The 17,662-nt window shown below is 40.8% G+C and overlaps 1 protein-coding gene across 3 annotated transcripts in view; it reads left to right on the top strand.

The window, feature by feature from the left end:
- The window catches only part of ggt1b (gamma-glutamyltransferase 1b), a 39,250-nt gene that overhangs the window by 15,580 nt on the left and 6,008 nt on the right, over nucleotides 1-17,662 (top strand). For 2 of the 3 annotated variants that reach the window (XM_077243489.1, XM_077243491.1), the window contains one exon: nucleotides 14,275-14,424. The exons of the other annotated variant lie outside the window; for it this stretch is intronic. In XM_077243489.1, the coding sequence (XP_077099604.1) occupies nucleotides 14,275-14,424 (150 nt within the window). The remainder of the gene's footprint in view (nucleotides 1-14,274; nucleotides 14,425-17,662) is intronic. 3 annotated transcript variants of the gene reach the window in all.

Genomic DNA, 17,662 nt, shown 5'->3' with positions numbered 1-17,662 from the left:
AGGAGGTTCATCGCCAGGCGAGGGACACCAGCTGAGTTGTTCTCTGACCAGGGGACAAACTTCCGTGGAGGAGAAAGAGAGTTGCGGGAAGCCCTTGCAAAATTATCTCCAGAACTCCGACTCCAGCTTGCCAAACACAAGATAAAGTTTTACTTCAACCCACCTGGTGCACCCCACTTCGGCGGAGCTTGGGAGAGGGAAATCCGCTCAGTGAAAACTGCAATGCACCGGGTAGTAGGCAGTCAATCAGTTACGGTGGAAGTGCTACATACTGTTCTTCTGGAAGTAGAAGGTATGTTGAATGCTAAACCATTGGGATATGTGTCTTCCAACCCTAAGGACCTTGATCCAGTGACGCCAAATGTTCTCCTGATGGGGCGGCGGGACGGGTCCCTGCCCCAAGTGGTCTATCCTAAATCTGAACTCCTGTGCAGAAGACGCTGGAGACATTCCCAAATTCTGGCTGACCAGTTTTGGTCTAGTTTCATTAAGAACTATCTCCCAAACCTGCAAACCCGCCAGAAATGGAATGCCAACCCTACAGATGTGACCTTAGGATCAGTGGTACTGATGATGGATCCTCAACTGCCCAGAGCATGCTGGCCGGTTGGTCTTTTCACCAAAGTTTACCCCAGTGCAGACGGACACATAAGGACAGTGGATGTAAGGATAAACAATAGAACTTACACTAGACCTGTAGCTAGGCTGATTGTTCTACCAGAGGTTTCAGATGAGGATGAAAACTAAGACTTTATACCTGTCCCTGGATACTGAACTGATCACCTATTCAGGAACAAATGTGCTGCGCACATTTGGGGGCGGCTGTAAGAAAGGCCGCGCAGATGACTGTATAATCGTGTATGCGCACCTCTGGCGCATATTGACGCGCTCTAACACACCCTGAGCGCACGCAACGAGCAGCGCTCTGCTCTGTGCAGATTCACGAACGATGGTGAAACAAGTGTGTGACTGGACGACGCTGCTGAGATTATTCATCGTTTGGAGAGTGTTTAGACTCATATTGTGTGCGTCACTGCTGAATAGTAAGTGTTTCTGTTTTTTGTGTGTTATAATTTTATATTTATCACTAATGTCTGACTGACGCGATGCTAGAGTTATTCTGCTAATCACCTGATTTATTTTCATTACTCTCCATGCATATTTACGTTATGCATCCAGTGCAGATATTATTTATCTATATTGTGGATTATATAGTTCGATACTTTGAATCCTCTAAGTAGTTATATTCAGTATAATCTGTTACTCGTGTATTATTGCCACTCACGTTTCTGTACATGTGACACCACCTAACGGCAGTTCGTATGCATCTGACTGTTAAGTTATTGCATCGTTACTGTTTAGTATTGGAATGTATATATATGTATATTATTTCATAATACTGTTATTATTATTCATTTGTTTCATTTAGAACCACACATCTGATACATATTGGAAGATTGTATGCCCATGTCTACTGCAACAGTTTATTAAACACCATCTAATCAGTTATTGGTCTGGTTCTTGTGTTCTGACCGACACCCGAGAGTGATTACCACACAAAGTAGTTACAGCAATAGAAGTATAATACAGTCCTTTTAAGTCTCCCCAAAAAATCATTTAACTGATTTGAATAATAGAAATGTATAGTGTTCTATGTGTATGAAAGGTTGAAGAGATGTGTTTTTACTCTAGATTTAAACTGACAGAGTGTGTCTGCCTCCCGGACAATGTTAGGAAGACTGTTCCAAAGTTTAGGTGCTAAATAGGAAAAGGATCTACCGCCAGTAGTCGATTTTGATATTCTAGGCATTATCAACTGGCCGGAATTTTAAGATTGCAATATTTACATTTACATTTAGTCATTTAGCAGACGCTTTTATCCAAAGCGACTTACATCTGAGGACTAAAGCAAGCGAGTCATCGTGAAGAGGGAAGAATGACGCAAGAATTGCTCAAAATACAAAGTTCAGGCATTGCTCAGAGTAGCAAAAGCCAGACAAGGGAAGATTAAAAAGGGAAGGAAAGATTTAAAAGAGAAGAATTATTTTTTTTATTTTTATTATTATTATTATTTTTTTTATGTTAAGTACTCATGGAAGAGATGAGTTTTCAGTTGTCTTTTGAATGCTGTCAGGGATTCTGCATTACGGACGAGGGTGAGGAGATCATTACACCAGCATGGAACCGTGAATGAGAATGTTCTGGAGAGTGATTTAGTGCCTCGCTGTGATGGCACCATGAGCCGTCGCTCCTTGGCCGATCGTAGGCATCTGGTAGGGATGTAGACTTGTAGTAGGGAGTGAAAGTAGGACGGAGCTGAGTCTGTGGTAGATCTGCAAGCAAGCGTCAAAGCTTTGAATTTGATGCGAGCAGCGAGTGGTAGCCAATGCAGCGAGACGGAACTGCAATAGACGTGAAGGACTATAATGCATTAGGAGCTCGCTCAAGTACTGGGGAGCTAAACCATTTAGTGCTTTGTAAGTAATCAACAATATTTTAAAATGTATACGATGTTTAATAGGGAGCCAATGCAGTTTTGACAGAACCGGGCTAATATGGTCATACTCTAGCTGCTGTGTTTTGGGCCAGCTGTAGTTTGTTTATTAAGCGTGTGTTAATTGTATTAATTGTTTATTAGGAAATTATTAGTCATCCAGTTTTTTATATCAGCTATGCATAGCAGCAGTCCTAGTACTGAGCTAGTACTTAGTACTTATCTGATAACGGTCAGATAAGTATGATTTAAACCATGCTAATGCAATTCCACTAATGCCAACATAATTTTCGAGTCTATTTAAAAGAATGTTGTGGTCAATAGTGTTGTGTCTTTCCCTTTCTATAAAGACAGAGGACACTAAAGAAGAGTCAGAAACATCAATTCAGGGACGAAAGAACTTGCATCTCTTTTAATGCTCACATTCACTTGTATATACTCTGCCGCACGTCACGACGTCATCATCACATGACTTTACCCGTTACTTATGTCTTAAAGTAACAACGCTTTATACATAACAAATAGAATCAAATGCAGTACTAAGATCAAGTAGTACTAATAGAGAGATACAACCACAATCGGATGCAAATCGTTTGTGACTCTAGAGAGCTGTCTCAGTACTATGGTGTGATCTAAATCCTGACTGAAAATCCTCACAGATACCATTACTTTCTAGCAAGGAACATAGTTGTGTATACTGTCTTTTCTAGTATCTTTGACAGAAAAGGCAGAAATCAAGATCGGGCTGTAATTGACGAATTCTGCAGGATCAAGTTGCGTTTTTTTAACAAGTAGTTTAATCATAGCCAGCTTAAAAGTTTTTGGTACGTATCCTAATGACAAAGATAAATTAATGATGTTAAGAAGAGGATCTATGACCTCTGGAAGCATCTCTTTCAATAACTTAGTCAGTATAGGGTCTAGCATACGTTGTCGATTTAGATGATTTAACGAGTTTGGAAAATTCTTCCTCTTCAATAGCAATGAATGAATCAAATTTTTCCTGAAGGAGACTACAATGCACTGCCTGATGCGATACTGTAGTAGACAGTTGCATAGTTATAATTTCTCCCTGATATTATTTATCTTGTAAGTAAGAAGTGCATAAAATCATTACTGCTGTGCTCCTTGGAAACATCTGGGATTGAAGCTTTATTTTTAGTTAATTTAACCACTGTTTCAAATAAATACCTAGGGTTTTGTTTATTTTCTTCTAATAGGGTTTAAAAATAAGCAGATCTAGCAGCTTTTAAGGCCTCTCCGTACGCAATCGTGCTCTCTTGCCATGAAATACGAAAAAAAAAAAACTCTAGTTTTGTTTTCTTCCAGTTGCTCTCCATATTTCTGGCTTCTCTCTTAAGGGCCTGAGTGTGCTCGTTTGTACCACGGTGTTGGACTATTTTCTTTCATCTTCTTTAAGCACAAAGGAGGAACTGTGTATAAAGTGCTGGAAAAGAGACAGTCAAAAGTTTCTGTCGCAATATTGATTTCTTCTAAGCTATCTGGGATGCTGAGGAGATGAAACTGATCAGGAATATTATTAATAAAGCGATCTTTAGTGGAAGAAGTGATATGTCTAACATATTTGTAACACGGAGTTGACTTTGCAGTCTTAGCTAAATAAAGTATACACAAGACTAGATAATGATCTGAGATGTCATCACTCTGCTGTATAATTTCAACAGCATCAACATTGATTCCATGTGATAATATCAGATCTAGAGTATGATTACGACAATGAGTTCAGAATGTCTTTAAATGCCAATCCCAATGCATCTTTTTCATTATCTACATGTATATTAAAATCACCAACAATTAGGGCTTTATCTGCAGCCAGTACTAACTCTGATAGAAAATCATTAAATTATTTGATAAATTCTGTATGGTGCCCTGGTGGCCTGTATACAGTAGCCAGCACAAACCTCAAACATGATTTATCTTTTACACTAGATAGTGTTACATTTAGAACCAACGTGTGCTTTATTTAGCATGGTTTAAAATTTAGCATGGTTTAAAAATAATTAAATTTAAAACAAGACTTCTCAGTAATTCTGAAGATGTTACTATAAATTACAGCAACACCACCCCTTTTGCCTTTCAGACGAGGCTCATGTTTATAACAGTAATCTTGCGGGGTGGACTCATTTAAAGTAATGTAATTTATTTGGTTTTAGCCAGGTTTCTGTCAAACACAGCTCATCTAGGTTATAATCTGTAATCATATCATTAACAATAAGTGCTTTTGAAGTAAGGGATTGAATATTCAGCAACCCAGGCTTTATCATTTGTTCATCTGTATTATATCTGTTTTTTATTTGTTGAACATCAAATTGGGGATATCGTGGGACAGGTACAGCATAGAAGAGGGGCTTTTGGGCTCAGTTTAGCTCCTCCTAAATGGCACAAGGCAGGCCCAGCTCAAAGGAGGAAGCTGGTAGTCAACGAGGTGCGAAAGCAGGAGGAGAGGATGAGATGTGTAAAGGCCATTTCCCAGGCCAAGCAGGGAGAGTGGATGAGATGGGAGAGTGTGGAACAACGAAAAATGGGCTGGCAAGACCTTTGGTCAATGGAAGAGAGTAGGATCAGTTTCCTTATTAGGTCAACATATGATGTTCTCCCATCACCTAAACTTCTGGGTAGGAGAGGATCCCTCTTTTCCTTTGTGTTCATCACCTGCCACATTAAGGCACATTTTGACAGGATGTAAGGTGGCTCTTAGCCAAGGTCGGTTTACTTGGCGCCATGACCAAGTATTGCGATGTTTGGCTTTAGCATTGGAAGGCAAGCATAGTATGACCAATAAGTTGCCGCCTGTTCTAGCAAAACATTATACGCAGAAGACAATATTCCTCCGCCCAGGCGAGCAACCACCAAGAAAAGGTGCTAACACCAATTCTCGCCCAGGACAACTGGAAGCTGCTAGGGACTGGAAGATGCTGGCTGATCTTGATCAACGGCTTATTTTTCCACCTGAGATTGCCACCACTAACCTACGACCAGATATTGTTTTGTGGTCTGGATCAGCACACATTGTTCAACTGATAGAGTTAACAGTGCCATGGGAGGATGCGGTAGATGAGGCATATGAGAGGAAGAAATTGCGGTATGCTCATCTGGCCACTGAAGCAGAACAGCGAGGATGGAGAGTCCAGGTTTATCCAGTGGAAGTGGGTTGTCGAGGTTTTGTGGCACACTCTACAACCCGGTTCCTCAGAGACGTCGGATTCAGTGGTCAAGAGTTGCGTCGCACAGTAAAGAACTTATCTGAAGCAGCAGAAAGGAGCAGCAACTGGCTGTGGTTGAGACGGAAAGATTCTAGCTGGCTGAGTACAGGCCGCCATGCTACGGTTTCGTAGAATTCTTGAAAACTTGAAGGGTGTTGGTTTATTTGTATAGGTTGTATAGTATTTACAGTCATTACGTTCCTGTGTATATTGCGCGAATGACGGGAAGTTGGGCAGATATTGTGTTTTGCGGTAGGTGGTATGCCATACGGAACCGTTGCCACTGAAACTGCATATTAACGCACCAGTGGGGCTCGACAGCCTTAGTCAAACGGGTTGGCGCGTATGGTTGGGTTGCGGAGAGATTGTGAGATTGTGGTTAGGTCTCAGCAGCACTGTTGGTTTATTTGTAGAGGTTGTATAGTATTTACAGTCATACGTTCCTCTGTATATTGCGTGAATGACGGGTGGTTGGGCAGATATTGTGATTTGCGGTAGGTGGTATGCCATACGGAACCGTTGCCACTGAAACTGCAAATTAACGCACCAATGGGGCTCGACAGCCTTAGTCAAACGGGTTGGCGCGTATGGTTGGGTTGCGGAGAGATTGTGAGATTGTGGTTAGGTCTCAGCAGCACTGTTGGTTTATTTGTAGAGGTTGTATAGTATTTACAGTCATTATGTTCCTGTGTATATTGCGTGAATGACGGGTGGTTGGGCAGATATTGTGTTTTGCGGTAGGTGGTATGCCATACGGAACCGTTGCCACTGAAACTGCATATTAACGCACCAGTGGGGCTCGACAGCCTTAGTCAAACGGGTTGGCGCGTATGGTTGGGTTGCGGAGAGATTGTGAGATTGTGGTTAGGTCTCAGCAGCAAGAGGGAAGTAGAGGTCAGTAAGCTGGGCTGAGTTGAGTGGGGGACGGAGGGGGGTGACTCTGGGACGCCAGAGTCACTGTCGAGCCCTCTTGAGGTGTCGTGGGCTAGTCGACGAAACACTGAGGACGGAAGGTGCCCACTTGAAGACCCTAGAGATGTTCCCTACTCCGCTCAATCCAGAGGGTTGTTATGGGGGGACCGCACTGTGGTTGCAGCCGTTTTGTGTGCTGACGCGCAAATACACTATTAACACCAGACAGAAGGAGATTCACGTCACCAGATGGAAAGAAGCATAAATGGATGGAGAAGCATAGGTTACTGTAAAGTTACGTCTTAGTTGGTGCTTATCTTGGCGAAAGCCGAGTACAAATCAGCATGAAGTTTTAACATCTACTCTCGTGTAATGGAAATCATTACCCTTAAATGGGTTTAGGAGTTTTTTGTATGTCCTAATTCAGGGAACAGATACAGTCTCTATTTGATGATATCTAGGTGAAAGAGACTCTATGTGGTAGGATTTATCTGACCTCAGTGACGTGAGACAGCTAGCAGACGGTCTGTTTAGCCAGTCTGTCTGCTTCCTGACCTGAGCCCCAGATTGTCATGTTTGAGCACTAAGACTATGTGCCATATTACTAGAGAGAAGAGCAGCACCATCCCAGGAGGGATGAATACCATCTCTTTTCTACAGGTCAGGTCTGCCCCAAAAACTTTTCCAATTGTCTATAAACCCTATATTATTTTGCACAGACCGACACCCGAGAGTGATTACCACACAAAGTAGTTACAGCAATAGAAGTATAATACAGTCCTTTTAAGTCTCCCCAAAAAATCATTTAACTGATTTGAATAATAGAAATGTATAGTGTTCTATGTGTATGAAAGGTTGAAGAGATGTGTTTTTACTCTAGATTTAAACTGACAGAGTGTGTCTGCCTCCCGGACAATGTTAGGAAGACTGTTCCAAAGTTTAGGTGCTAAATAGGAAAAGGATCTACCGCCAGTAGTCGATTTTGATATTCTAGGCATTATCAACTGGCCGGAATTTTAAGATTGCAATATTTACATTTACATTTAGTCATTTAGCAGACGCTTTTATCCAAAGCGACTTACATCTGAGGACTAAAGCAAGCGAGTCATCGTGAAGAGGGAAGAATGACGCAAGAATTGCTCAAAATACAAAGTTCAGGCATTGCTCAGAGTAGCAAAAGCCAGACAAGGGAAGATTAAAAAGGGAAGGAAAGATTTAAAAGAGAAGAATTATTTTTTTTATTTTTATTATTATTATTATTTTTTTTATGTTAAGTACTCATGGAAGAGATGAGTTTTCAGTTGTCTTTTGAATGCTGTCAGGGATTCTGCATTACGGACGAGGGTGAGGAGATCATTACACCAGCATGGAACCGTGAATGAGAATGTTCTGGAGAGTGATTTAGTGCCTCGCTGTGATGGCACCATGAGCCGTCGCTCCTTGGCCGATCGTAGGCATCTGGTAGGGATGTAGACTTGTAGTAGGGAGTGAAAGTAGGACGGAGCTGAGTCTGTGGTAGATCTGCAAGCAAGCGTCAAAGCTTTGAATTTGATGCGAGCAGCGAGTGGTAGCCAATGCAGCGAGACGGAACTGCAATAGACGTGAAGGACTATAATGCATTAGGAGCTCGCTCAAGTACTGGGGAGCTAAACCATTTAGTGCTTTGTAAGTAATCAACAATATTTTAAAATGTATACGATGTTTAATAGGGAGCCAATGCAGTTTTGACAGAACCGGGCTAATATGGTCATACTCTAGCTGCTGTGTTTTGGGCCAGCTGTAGTTTGTTTATTAAGCGTGTGTTAATTGTATTAATTGTTTATTAGGAAATTATTAGTCATCCAGTTTTTTATATCAGCTATGCATAGCAGCAGTCCTAGTACTGAGCTAGTACTTAGTACTTATCTGATAACGGTCAGATAAGTATGATTTAAACCATGCTAATGCAATTCCACTAATGCCAACATAATTTTCGAGTCTATTTAAAAGAATGTTGTGGTCAATAGTGTTGTGTCTTTCCCTTTCTATAAAGACAGAGGACACTAAAGAAGAGTCAGAAACATCAATTCAGGGACGAAAGAACTTGCATCTCTTTTAATGCTCACATTCACTTGTATATACTCTGCCGCACGTCACGACGTCATCATCACATGACTTTACCCGTTACTTATGTCTTAAAGTAACAACGCTTTATACATAACAAATAGAATCAAATGCAGTACTAAGATCAAGTAGTACTAATAGAGAGATACAACCACAATCGGATGCAAATCGTTTGTGACTCTAGAGAGCTGTCTCAGTACTATGGTGTGATCTAAATCCTGACTGAAAATCCTCACAGATACCATTACTTTCTAGCAAGGAACATAGTTGTGTATACTGTCTTTTCTAGTATCTTTGACAGAAAAGGCAGAAATCAAGATCGGGCTGTAATTGACGAATTCTGCAGGATCAAGTTGCGTTTTTTTAACAAGTAGTTTAATCATAGCCAGCTTAAAAGTTTTTGGTACGTATCCTAATGACAAAGATAAATTAATGATGTTAAGAAGAGGATCTATGACCTCTGGAAGCATCTCTTTCAATAACTTAGTCAGTATAGGGTCTAGCATACGTTGTCGATTTAGATGATTTAACGAGTTTGGAAAATTCTTCCTCTTCAATAGCAATGAATGAATCAAATTTTTCCTGAAGGAGACTACAATGCACTGCCTGATGCGATACTGTAGTAGACAGTTGCATAGTTATAATTTCTCCCTGATATTATTTATCTTGTAAGTAAGAAGTGCATAAAATCATTACTGCTGTGCTCCTTGGAAACATCTGGGATTGAAGCTTTATTTTTAGTTAATTTAACCACTGTTTCAAATAAATACCTAGGGTTTTGTTTATTTTCTTCTAATAGGGTTTAAAAATAAGCAGATCTAGCAGCTTTTAAGGCCTCTCCGTACGCAATCGTGCTCTCTTGCCATGAAATACGAAAAAAAAAAACTCTAGTTTTGTTTTCTTCCAGTTGCTCTCCATATTTCTGGCTTCTCTCTTAAGGGCCTGAGTGTGCTCGTTTGTACCACGGTGTTGGACTATTTTCTTTCATCTTCTTTAAGCACAAAGGAGGAACTGTGTATAAAGTGCTGGAAAAGAGACAGTCAAAAGTTTCTGTCGCAATATTGATTTCTTCTAAGCTATCTGGGATGCTGAGGAGATGAAACTGATCAGGAATATTATTAATAAAGCGATCTTTAGTGGAAGAAGTGATATGTCTAACATATTTGTAACACGGAGTTGACTTTGCAGTCTTAGCTAAATAAAGTATACACAAGACTAGATAATGATCTGAGATGTCATCACTCTGCTGTATAATTTCAACAGCATCAACATTGATTCCATGTGATAATATCAGATCTAGAGTATGATTACGACAATGAGTTCAGAATGTCTTTAAATGCCAATCCCAATGCATCTTTTTCATTATCTACATGTATATTAAAATCACCAACAATTAGGGCTTTATCTGCAGCCAGTACTAACTCTGATAGAAAATCATTAAATTATTTGATAAATTCTGTATGGTGCCCTGGTGGCCTGTATACAGTAGCCAGCACAAACCTCAAACATGATTTATCTTTTACACTAGATAGTGTTACATTTAGAACCAACGTGTGCTTTATTTAGCATGGTTTAAAATTTAGCATGGTTTAAAAATAATTAAATTTAAAACAAGACTTCTCAGTAATTCTGAAGATGTAACTATAAATTACAGCAACACCACCCCTTTTGCCTTTCAGACGAGGCTCATGTTTATAACAGTAATCTTGCGGGGTGGACTCATTTAAAGTAATGTAATTTATTTGGTTTTAGCCAGGTTTCTGTCAAACACAGCTCATCTAGGTTATAATCTGTAATCATATCATTAACAATAAGTGCTTTTGAAGTAAGGGATTGAATATTCAGCAACCCAGGCTTTATCATTTGTTCATCTGTATTATATCTGTTTTTTATTTGTTGAACATCAAATTGGGGATATCGTGGGACAGGTACAGCATAGAAGAGGGGCTTTTGGGCTCAGTTTAGCTCCTCCTAAATGGCACAAGGCAGGCCCAGCTCAAAGGAGGAAGCTGGTAGTCAACGAGGTGCGAAAGCAGGAGGAGAGGATGAGATGTGTAAAGGCCATTTCCCAGGCCAAGCAGGGAGAGTGGATGAGATGGGAGAGTGTGGAACAACGAAAAATGGGCTGGCAAGACCTTTGGTCAATGGAAGAGAGTAGGATCAGTTTCCTTATTAGGTCAACATATGATGTTCTCCCATCACCTAAACTTCTGGGTAGGAGAGGATCCCTCTTTTCCTTTGTGTTCATCACCTGCCACATTAAGGCACATTTTGACAGGATGTAAGGTGGCTCTTAGCCAAGGTCGGTTTACTTGGCGCCATGACCAAGTATTGCGATGTTTGGCTTTAGCATTGGAAGGCAAGCATAGTATGACCAATAAGTTGCCGCCTGTTCTAGCAAAACATTATACGCAGAAGACAATATTCCTCCGCCCAGGCGAGCAACCACCAAGAAAAGGTGCTAACACCAATTCTCGCCCAGGACAACTGGAAGCTGCTAGGGACTGGAAGATGCTGGCTGATCTTGATCAACGGCTTATTTTTCCACCTGAGATTGCCACCACTAACCTACGACCAGATATTGTTTTGTGGTCTGGATCAGCACACATTGTTCAACTGATAGAGTTAACAGTGCCATGGGAGGATGCGGTAGATGAGGCATATGAGAGGAAGAAATTGCGGTATGCTCATCTGGCCACTGAAGCAGAACAGCGAGGATGGAGAGTCCAGGTTTATCCAGTGGAAGTGGGTTGTCGAGGTTTTGTGGCACACTCTACAACCCGGTTCCTCAGAGACGTCGGATTCAGTGGTCAAGAGTTGCGTCGCACAGTAAAGAACTTATCTGAAGCAGCAGAAAGGAGCAGCAACTGGCTGTGGTTGAGACGGAAAGATTCTAGCTGGCTGAGTACAGGCCGCCATGCTACGGTTTCGTAGAATTCTTGAAAACTTGAAGGGTGTTGGTTTATTTGTATAGGTTGTATAGTATTTACAGTCATTACGTTCCTGTGTATATTGCGCGAATGACGGGAAGTTGGGCAGATATTGTGTTTTGCGGTAGGTGGTATGCCATACGGAACCGTTGCCACTGAAACTGCATATTAACGCACCAGTGGGGCTCGACAGCCTTAGTCAAACGGGTTGGCGCGTATGGTTGGGTTGCGGAGAGATTGTGAGATTGTGGTTAGGTCTCAGCAGCACTGTTGGTTTATTTGTAGAGGTTGTATAGTATTTACAGTCATACGTTCCTCTGTATATTGCGTGAATGACGGGTGGTTGGGCAGATATTGTGATTTGCGGTAGGTGGTATGCCATACGGAACCGTTGCCACTGAAACTGCAAATTAACGCACCAATGGGGCTCGACAGCCTTAGTCAAACGGGTTGGCGCGTATGGTTGGGTTGCGGAGAGATTGTGAGATTGTGGTTAGGTCTCAGCAGCACTGTTGGTTTATTTGTAGAGGTTGTATAGTATTTACAGTCATTATGTTCCTGTGTATATTGCGTGAATGACGGGTGGTTGGGCAGATATTGTGTTTTGCGGTAGGTGGTATGCCATACGGAACCGTTGCCACTGAAACTGCATATTAACGCACCAGTGGGGCTCGACAGCCTTAGTCAAACGGGTTGGCGCGTATGGTTGGGTTGCGGAGAGATTGTGAGATTGTGGTTAGGTCTCAGCAGCAAGAGGGAAGTAGAGGTCAGTAAGCTGGGCTGAGTTGAGTGGGGGACGGAGGGGGGTGACTCTGGGACGCCAGAGTCACTGTCGAGCCCTCTTGAGGTGTCGTGGGCTAGTCGACGAAACACTGAGGACGGAAGGTGCCCACTTGAAGACCCTAGAGATGTTCCCTACTCCGCTCAATCCAGAGGGTTGTTATGGGGGGACCGCACTGTGGTTGCAGCCGTTTTGTGTGCTGACGCGCAAATACACTATTAACACCAGACAGAAGGAGATTCACGTCACCAGATGGAAAGAAGCATAAATGGATGGAGAAGCATAGGTTACTGTAAAGTTACGTCTTAGTTGGTGCTTATCTTGGCGAAAGCCGAGTACAAATCAGCATGAAGTTTTAACATCTACTCTCGTGTAATGGAAATCATTACCCTTAAATGGGTTTAGGAGTTTTTTGTATGTCCTAATTCAGGGAACAGATACAGTCTCTATTTGATGATATCTAGGTGAAAGAGACTCTATGTGGTAGGATTTATCTGACCTCAGTGACGTGAGACAGCTAGCAGACGGTCTGTTTAGCCAGTCTGTCTGCTTCCTGACCTGAGCCCCAGATTGTCATGTTTGAGCACTAAGACTATGTGCCATATTACTAGAGAGAAGAGCAGCACCATCCCAGGAGGGATGAATACCATCTCTTTTCTACAGGTCAGGTCTGCCCCAAAAACTTTTCCAATTGTCTATAAACCCTATATTATTTTGCACAGCATTTAATAATAATTAATAATAATTTGGTACATTTATATAATATTTATATATTATATATAAGTCGAACATCATTAGTGCCGACGTGAATAATAATCTTAGAGAATTTACGATTAGCATTAGCCAGCACTTTTAAATTTGTTTGATGTCAGGCGCTCTGGCTCCCGGGCAAACATGTGACTATGGTGGCTTGTGTCTCTATTTTCACGTTCTCTTCACTGAGTGGGGAGAACCTGTTTAATGTTGTAATCGGAACGGAAGAGCAGTGTTTTGTCTACTACTGCGTCTCACGGTCACCCAGTTGCCCTGCTGCACGGGCTCTACATCCGGAACCGAACAATGTACAGAGTTCACTAACCTGGTCGCATCCAAAGCAGTATCTAAAGCCCTTGCACTCTTACTATCCTGAATTAAAGTTTGGATGCGTGTCTCTAGTTCTGAAATCTTCTCAGTCAGCCTGACATAAATCCTATATTGCTGACAGAGAAGGCTATACATGTGACATGAAGTGCAAGTGACAATAACATGAGAAGACATTACTCACCGTGTTTGTTGACTGATCCTATACAGTACTTACCACAGTTATTTGATGGATTCGTAAAAGTTGACGCGAGCGCGCGAGGGAAAAATAAAAAAAATAAAATAAAGACGATGGAACGGATGACGCGTTAACAGGCTCACGAGTTACTAGCGTGTTGTGCTAGTGATAACGACTTAGATAGAAGCTAGCAATGTCAGATTAATGTGTGGTGATGAGTAAGAATTAGCAATAAACAACATGGAACGATAGTAAATAAAGATTCAAAACGGAAAGCAATATGGAGCTTACAGACGCAAACCACTCAGCAGCAAGGCAAACAGGAGCAGTTCACTTATAGTGAACTTTGATTCATTCATCATGTTGTTTACTCTTGGCTGAGATGTTGTGGTTGATTGATTTCCAAATATTTTACATCCCACAAATTTCTACTGCCAATAGTCCATCCAGAAAGAGGTGTTGAAGGATGGCACATAATTGGTTATTAATGACTAAATCGATAACTAGCCTAGGTTTGATATCATTAAGTAGCTTAGAATCATGTGTCATACGGGCATCTTCGTGTGTTGCAGAGGGGATTATAACTCTGGAGGATTTGAGAGATTACAAGCCCTTGCTGGATGAAAACCCCCCCAGCGCTACCGTGGGTCAATTCACAATGGTGGCACCAAACACGCCTGCCAGCGGCCCGGTCCTTACATTGATACTCAACATCCTAAGCGGTAGGTTTAGAGTTGAACCACTGCACAGTCTATCCTGGACACTGTTTTGCATTGTTGTTTTAACATTTCATATATAGACTACAGTTTAAATAACATAGCCTAAACTATGGTGTTTTTCCTGTTGCATTTAACCATAAATTTGCTCCAGTATGGTGGATTTTACTCTAGTGATCATGATTTTGTGCAATATAAAAATATCAGTCAGTTTTGAAAGAATATTTATTTACTTAAGTGATGAGATGAACTAAATATTCTTGTTAAATATTTGTCATACTTTATCCTGGATTAGAACAATAAATATCCAATAATATAAGTCCTGCCATTTGTACAGTAGGTTTATTAAAATATTCTTAATGTGCAGATTATATATGAGCCATTTGTAATTTGTAGCGCTATTAAAACATAATGACCAAACCTATATCTAACAACCAGTGTAATTTTAGCATTGAGATATTATTTTAAATCAGATTTTATTTTTTGTTTTTGTAATTTTTTAATAGTTTTTTTAAATATGTCTATACAATTTTTTATACATTTTTATTTTAGTTTTACTTATTTTAGTACATTAAGTTAAATTAATTAAAATACAAAATGTTGCATTGGCAACTAGCTGAAATAAAACTGAATTTTTAAAATATATATATTTTATTTTCATTCAGTTAATATTTAAATTCTCTTGAGATTGTAAACTTCAAAACAGTCAATCCACGCACAAATGCACACAGCCTGCATAAAGTAGCTATGCCTTTTCACAAGCCGTTGTGACTTCTGTAAAAATGTGATGTCAGAACTACTCAGTCACTGCCTTCAGTCACAACCCCGAACACTGCCCACCGTCACAAACCTACATCATTGCACAGGCTTCCAAACAACATTAATATAAGATAACAGTGGCTAATGTTTATTTATTCAGACATACCACAGCAATTTAGTTCGGCCTTAACTGTCTGTTCTGCACATTTCACAAGTGACTTCTTATGCCGAGTTCACACAGCACGATTTTCAAAGTAGTCGAGGTCACTGTTCTTTTCACACTGCGCGACTACCTGGGGCAGCATTCAGTTGCTGATGTGTGCACACTGCACGATTGATCGGCGACAGGAGGTTTCACACTGCATGACTTTACAAAAGAAAGAATTGCCGACAACTGCTGTCTGGTCCTCAAACTACGTTTCACAACCAAACACATGCGAGAAGTGATAAGGAATTAACGCAAGATCCCGCGTGCGTGTGACCGGAGTTCTCGTGCGAGACTCCTCCCCGAAAATCCCGCTGCCCTGTATCTTGCTCTCTCATTGGCTATAGGGCATCACCAATGTAGTTTCAATCAGAACACATTTCACACAGCAGGTTTTTGAATTGCTGCCAAATATCTCACGGGCATCGGCGACTCGTCTGCGATTCTCTCTGATCGCGTCTTTCATCATTGTCCCTCACGTGAACGAGCACCGATTTGCCTATGATTTCAGGCATTTGTCGGCGATTTCCCAAATCTGTCGGCGAGCAAAAATCGGGTCTGTAGTTTCAGTTTTAGTTAACTATAATAACCCTGCTCAAAACTGTAACTTTATATGTAACAATGTGACTCTATATCTCACAATGTGAACTATTTTTAATCTGAGGCAGAAACAAGTTTCCATGGTATAACCAACGTTGACCAGCATGAGAATTCATGCTGGTATTTTTTAGCAGCAAGAAGAAGCATCCAGTTGCTACTCATTACAGGATGACCATTAGTCAATCTTTAAAGGAATAGTTCACCCAAAACTGAAAATTCTGTCAGTATTTACTCACCCTCATGTTGTTCCAACCCCGTAAGACCTTCGTTCATCTTCGGAACACAAATTATGATATTTTTTATTAAATCTGAAAGCTGGATCACTCCTCCATAGGCTTCTAAGGGATTGAAGCTTGCCAGCCCCTAAAGGTTATTAACTATATCGTTAAAATAGTCCAAGTGACTACAGTGACTCAATCTTAAGTTTATCAAACAACGAGAATACTTTTTGTGCGCAAAAAAGAAATAAATAACGACTTTATTTCAACTATTCGTTTCCTTCTCTGTGGGCCTCGAGTTCACTAGTGATATAGCGTAAGCTTCTGTTGTTGTACATCACATGCATCACACACATGACCAGCGTCGGCAAATAGTGAGCCTACGTGTGATGTAGCTCTACGCTATCACACTAAGTTAACTGACTAGAGGCCCACAGAGAAGGAAATGAATAGTTGAAATAAAGTCGTTATTTTTTGGGTTTTTTGCGCACAAAAAGTATTCTCGTCGCTTGATAAACTTAAGATTGAGCCACTGTAGTCACTTGGACTATTTTAACGATATCTCTAATAACTTTTCGGGGCTGGCAAGTTTCAATCCCTTAAGAAGCCTATGGAGGAGTGATCCAGCTCTCAGATTTCATCAAAAATATCTTAATTCGTGTTCCGAAGATGAACGAAGGTCTTACGAGGTTGGAACAACATGACAGTGAGTAAATACTGACAGAATTTTCATTTTTGGGTGAACTAACCCTTTAATGTCCTTAACCATTTCCTCATGTGGAATGGTGTCAGGCAAGGATGAGACTTTAGAACTTTCCAACTTTTTTTTTGCTATGAGCTATTAAAATCCCTCCACCCTTCACTCCGCCATGCCTGTCCTCCTGTCTCCCACACCAACACTAACGTGGGCTGTTTGCCACTAATTGGACACAAACCATGCATGGAAAAATCTATGAAGTCAGCGTGTTCCGACCCTTTCCTTGGGGTTCCACCAGCAGGGGATACTCTGAAGGAGCCTGTCATCTGAGATTCATCAGCTTTGCTTTCTTCCGGCGAACTGGACGTTCTCCATGGCTCTGTCTTGGTCTTTTTTAAAACACCCACTCTGTAGCTTTACTGATGATATACTTAGTCATTAAGTTGCTGCCAGACAAACGATAAACACTGTTAGCACTTGTTTTTTCACAATGTAGCTTGATTTATTCAGAAGTTATGAACATCTTCCACTCCGAAACTCTCATAATTGTTCAATTATTTCAAACAGACATATCTGGTATAAATGGGCGAGACAATTTGAGATGTTTTCAGACAGTAAAATTGGGTCAGTTGTCCAACATTAAAATATTTGCTGACCTAAAAATAAAAATCACTTCATCATTTACTCCCATTTACAACCCATTTTACTCAATTTTCTCTGTGAACATGTGATAAGATGTTTTGAAGTAAATAATCAGCATAATTT

Source organism: Siphateles boraxobius, unplaced genomic scaffold (assembly GCF_051911475.1).
Source record: "Siphateles boraxobius isolate OS27281-9 unplaced genomic scaffold, OSU_SipBor_1 25, whole genome shotgun sequence".
Lineage (NCBI taxonomy): Eukaryota > Metazoa > Chordata > Actinopteri > Cypriniformes > Leuciscidae > Siphateles > Siphateles boraxobius.
Note: the sequence above shows the minus strand (reverse complement) of the source record. Positions and strands in the feature narration are given on the sequence as shown.